The sequence below is a fragment of the Gavialis gangeticus genome, unplaced genomic scaffold, assembly GCF_001723915.1.
Source record: "Gavialis gangeticus isolate Ggan-Ray unplaced genomic scaffold, GavGan_comp1, whole genome shotgun sequence".
Lineage (NCBI taxonomy): Eukaryota > Metazoa > Chordata > Crocodylia > Gavialidae > Gavialis > Gavialis gangeticus.
Window position 1 is genome coordinate 63,311,309 of NW_017729022.1, and position 5,690 is coordinate 63,316,998.

Below are 5,690 nucleotides of genomic sequence, written 5' to 3' on the forward strand. Positions count from 1 at the left end.
TTGGTGCAGGGGGCTGGACCCAATGATCTTCTGAGGTCTCTTACGGCCTTACAGTCTATGAACACCTTTCCTCAGAAGCCTCAAGTGATTTTACTAAATCCAACTCCTGATTCCGCATGGCTATAGTGCTTCTTTTTTAAAGGAAGATGCTAATTTCACTGTGTCCTCACAGACAAAAGGAACTGGAAACTAGTCTCTGAGGGAAGACAGTTTGCATGTTGAGTGTTCCTTGTCCCTCAATTGTAACTTTATTTTTTTAATCCAGTGGATTACAGAGGTTTGTTTGTTTTAAAGGCAAAGTTACATTATGGACTTTTTCCTCTCAACTATTTGCCATCTAAACTTAAAAACTTATCTTGGCTTGTTTGTTTTTACAGAAAGATTAGCTCAGGAATACAGAAGAAGGGGTGAGAGCAGAGCTAAAGCCCACTTTTGGGATAGGTTCACTCTTCATCTTCCTATAAAAAAAAATTAAAAATGGTAACCTTCATTTTGAATGTCCCAGCTTTAAATGTACATGATGGGCTTAACTGGAGCTAGGAAGCTCCTCCCTGGGCAGTGCTAGGGCTGCTACCTTTCAGCCAGACTAAATGCAAGGAAATCACACTCCCACCCCTAATTTCTCCCACCAACCCAAAGCCATTTTATTAAGCTACCTCAAGTCCCTGCACCTGGGTGGAAGGTAGGGGATGTGATGTGAACCTGGGAAGAAGATGGTGAGTGTTACTACGTGATGGGGTGTGCGAGGACACATCAGTGGTAAAGCAGAGTAGAAGTTTCTCAATGTGGGTTGCAAAGAATAAATCCCACCTGGTTCTGCCCCACAGGTCTGCATGAGTAAGCCCCACACCCACCTCTTTCCTCTTCCTCACACTCCCTTATATTGTTCTACATTAACACAGCACTTGGGCCCCAGGATGCCACGTTCTGCTTAGCAGTGCACACAGCAGTCCCCAGGGAGGGGTGAGCCACAAGAATTAGGAGCTGGAACATGACAATGCTTTTGGATACTACTGCTCATCCCCATGAAAATATCCCTTTAATCATTGCTTGGTGTCTCCTGTACTAAGAGATTAGAACTTAAACTTTTCTAACTACCCGACATCTGGCTAAACACCACTGAACTACTTTGGCATCAGCCCAGCGCATTCCTATAAAACCCAATTTATGCTAAACGCTGTCCTGATGAAGCATCAGCTTTACCATTCCCCATTATTAAATCAGATCCCTTGAAGACATCCCAAGAGAACAACTGTCCTGATTCAGCATCTAAGCAGAAAACGCCAGGGCAATAATTTCCATGGATATAGCGGCCGTCATCCCAAATTGCTTTGTTAATTGGATCCATGCAATACCGCTGAAAAGCAGCAGCCATGGCCTCAGAGGCTTGGGGCAGCTGCCAAGGAGTGCACACGATACTGTGAGGGAGAGGCATTTTCTATAAACCCAAGGACAAATTCATATGAGCTTCTAAAATGCATCATGGGCTCTTTAATGGCCACACATTGCAGGGAGGCCTTTGGTTGCCTGAAAAAGCCACCCAGAGAAGAGTCTGGAAAACTGGCTATGTTGTAGATGGGGTCTTGACTTGACCCTGCCTAGATTTGAACCTGGGATCTGAGGCAGACTCAGGCTTTCAGATCCAATGCCATTACTTGTGTGTGTGTTTGTTCTCATTTTCTTTGTACATCTGTTTTTCTTTCTCCAATTTTGTCACTATTTTTACCCACTTCTAACCCAGCCCCTGCCCAGCAATGCTAGGACACAGGAAAGAATGTTGGTTCTTCCCTGGCTGAGAAGTGCTGCTTCATGCTTCACCACGCTACAAGGGGTGCTTAATAAACACACGCATTATGCTTTGACTATCCAAAGCTTTGTACAAACACAAGCTAACACATCCTTACAACCCTCAATAAAGCAGGCCTGGATGTATTCATCTGACAGATGGGGATGGGAAAAGTTTAAGTGTCTCATCCAAAGTCATGGAGTTTGAGGCAGAGTCAGGAGCTGAACCCAGATCTCCTGAGTCAAACCTAGGCCAGTGCCACAGCCAGGAGAGTGTCTTGGTGTCCCCATTTTACAGAGGGAAACTGAGGCATGGATAAACTGAGTGACTTGCTGAGTTAGCTAGCATCAGAACCAAGATTAGAATCCAGTCTCCAGGCTCCTGTTTCCTGAGAGGAGGTCTTGTGGCTATCTACAAATTCATCAGGGGGTGGGACAGCAAGGAATAGGGGATACTCTGTTTACCAGAGTGCCCCTTGGGGTTACTAAGAACAATGGCCATAAACTGATGGGGAGCAGATTTAGATTAGATATTAGGAAAAAAATTCTTTACTGTGAGGGTTGCCAATATCTGGAATGGGCTTCCAAGGGAGGTGGTGCTCTCCCCTACCTTGGAGGTCTTTAAGAGGAGACTAGACAAGCACCTAGCTGGGGCACCTGATCCTGGTGCTCTTTCTTGCCCAGGGCAGGGAGTCGGACTCAATGATCTACCGATGTCCCTTCTGACCCTAAATATCTATGAAATCTAACCCCATGTCTAATCTGACAGACTCCTTTGCACAGGCTTGTATTTTCAGAAGTTGGTACCCAAGATCAGTAGCCAACCTGAGGAGCCTTCATCCTGATTTCAGGGGTACTGAGCACCTACAGTTCCCACCGCTTCCAAGAAAGCAATTGCCTAAAACTTTCTGTTCATACACAGCATTAAAAGCCCCATCTGTGTAACATCACATTGAGCTAGGCCTGACAGAGTCAAGAGAGTTAAAAATGCAGTTACCGAGGAAATCACATTCATCTTCAACTATGGGAAAAAATTATAGTCTCTCACTAAGTTCATGGAGGGGACTACATCCCCTTTCCCCTGAAAGCTTCTCCCTCGTACAGGAAGAACCTCGGATAGCAATGTGGCTATTTGGGGTGGAGCACTTCGAAGCTCCCTGTAATAGGGGCATCCAGACATGACACATGCCAAGTGCTTTACAAATAATGAATATGCACCACCTGGGAGAGTCTGGCAGCAGGAGAAACCTTTCAGAGCAGGGTCCTGGATTAGCATAATTACAGAGCGGTGAAGTCTATGACCAAGCTCCACTCCAGCTGCTTCACCCTGATGGAGCCAGAAGAGGGGTGATGCCAGGGGATCATGAGAGCACTTGAACATGTATATCTCTTCTTCGGTTTGTGCTGCTGAGATCAGCGTGATTGTTTCCGACTGGCTGGAATGATAGATCATAATGGAAGACACTGCAACTGTAGAAGTCTACTCACAAAGACCGGCCAGATCCCATTACCAAGTAGATGGGAAGTGGTTTTCAAGAACAGGGAGGATGCTTTTACTCTGCTGTGTGGGAGATGCATTATTCCGGCTCTATCCGTTTCCAAATCAGGACATGCCAGAGGAGCTAGGATGAGACCATCCCTCAAAAAATCCTTCCTGAACATGCCATGTCCTTGTAAGGCCCTAGGTTCTCTCTTTACAATATAGCTCCCTTCCCATAACCGAGAAGCACTTCATCAGGGCATCTGCCAGGGCACAGCTTTCAGCCCCTGACACTTTTAACAGCAAAGACTTCTGCTTAATGCCATGGTGATTCTGCTTAATGGGGAAGTTTTTGGGTAGCTTAGTAGTGTGTATAACAAGTTTTCTGTAGATCTTGCTTCCCTGCCGGTCCTTGCTGTCTGCTTTTTGGTCCTCCGATAGCTGTGATATTTGTGAAAACACAGGTGCATGAAACACATGTGTTCCTGTATCAGTTTGCAAGCTGTGTACCTACAGAGCCACCAGGCAAGGTGTAGGGAACTGTACCTTTAAGGGGCTCTGGCAGGAAACAGTTGGAATAGGTTAAGTTATGCAGAGGCTCATTTTGCAATAATCAAGCAGGCCTCTGCCAGACACATTGGCCCAAGTAATTACTGAACACCATACCTGGCATCTGAGAAGTCACTCCTACAATAGACAGGCTACAGATTTGATCTCTAGCCTGCCTGAGCTCTCTCCCCTAACAATACGGGTCTGTTCTGTAATATGATCAGTACCACAGTTCCACAGCAGCATTACTGTTAAGACAGTGCCATCTCTTAATTGGGTGGCATTCTTAATTGGGGCAAAAGGCCAAGGAGGGAGGGCATCTCAGCAAAGAAGATGCAATTGTGCACCTAACGAAGGCAAGAAGAATGCCTTGATCACGGAGAAGAACAGTGCAAAAGCAGAACCACTGTGTGTTGGACTCAAGGCACTTTCTAATGGGTTAAACTGCATGATTTAAAGACAAGGGGAGTGACCATAAGTCCCAGACAGATCCCTAGTCCCAGTAGAGACTGGAACAGACAGGAGACGGATTTCCGAGCTGGCCGAATCACAAGGCGTTTGGAGGAAGGGGTGGGGTATGCTATGTTGAGAAGCAGACTTGTCTCAGCTGCCTGTATGATTTCCTCACAAAGACAATATCACCCCAAGCAACACTGTTCCCAAGTCACCCTTCTCCCTCATAAATCTGCCTGTCATTCCATCTCCCTCGACTCTAGAGCCCCCGGCAAGCCCGGCACAGACAGAGAAAACTAAGCTCCGAGGCATTTGCTCAGAATGAAACTGCTGGGACCATCTCCCTCCATCACCATCACTCATCCCTGGCTTTTCATTGAAGCCGTGTCCTAATTAAGCCTGCACCTGGCACTTCTTCATCCAAGATCAAAGGGTAGCTGGAACAAGCAATGTGCTCTTCTTATTGCTGGCATTTAATCAGGCCAGGAAGCACCAGAATCAGCATGCAGTTTTCCTTTGCGGAAAAACACACACGTGTTTGGCAGCACAGGAAGCTCTGAAGGACGCCTACTGAGTCGCAGCTGTCCATCCCTCACACCTGGGCCTGTGCAGGCCGGGGTCATCCTGCTGCATATTTTCCGGTGCTTTTTCCATAACTACCTTGCTTATAAACACTGCCAGAAAAGGATTTCATTCAGAGAAAGCACAGAGCACTCTCACAATAACTTCCAAAGGAGAGACAGGCGCATTAGCCGATGGCTACATGCAACCAAGCATTTCAGGATAGCGGGTGGCCCTGTTTGGAGAAGGCTGCCGCTGCTGTCACTTTAGGTCCAATTGTTCTGGACAGACATCCTGTCCTGTGCGATGTGAAGTCATTTCTAGCCAGGAGGATTGCCATTCCCCTCCTAGGCCTTCCTGCGCTCTTCAGTAAGCAAGCTGGCAACCTCTTGTTATATTCATCTACTACTCGCCTGACAGGTAGCACCAGTGAGCTCCAGTCACGGCCCAGCGCCCTGCGCCATACACGACAGAGGGCTGGCCCCTGCCCCATGGAGCAGGTCACCTACAGCGACTAGCGCTGGGGGTCAGCCTGCACCACAATAACCCGGCGGGTCACCGAAGCTCCCGGAGCCCCGCTGTGCAGGAGGAGATGGGCACGGGACCAGAGCACCCCCGCGCCGGCTGAGGGCAGTGGGCGATGAGCCCCACATGGCTCCCTCAGCAGGGACAGCCGTGCCCGCCGCGTCCATTGGGAAGAGCCCAGAGCCCTGGCACCGCCGCCCCTCGGCCCCAGCCCCGGCCCCGGCGGGCACTCACAGCAGGTCGGGGCGGTGGCGGTGCAGGATGGCGCAGAAGGCCAGGCCGTCGCGGAAGGAGGCGCTGAGGTCGCGGATCTCCACGCCCGCGTAGCCCTGACACT

The 5,690-nt window shown here is 48.7% G+C and overlaps 1 protein-coding gene across 1 annotated transcript in view; it reads right to left on the reverse strand.

The window, feature by feature from the left end:
- Positions 1-5,690, reverse strand: part of MICALL1 (MICAL like 1) — a 41,794-nt gene that overhangs the window by 30,819 nt on the left and 5,285 nt on the right. Inside the window, exon 2 of the mRNA XM_019515807.1 lies at positions 5,588-5,688. Coding sequence (XP_019371352.1) covers positions 5,588-5,688 — 101 coding nt within the window. The remainder of the gene's footprint in view (positions 1-5,587; positions 5,689-5,690) is intronic.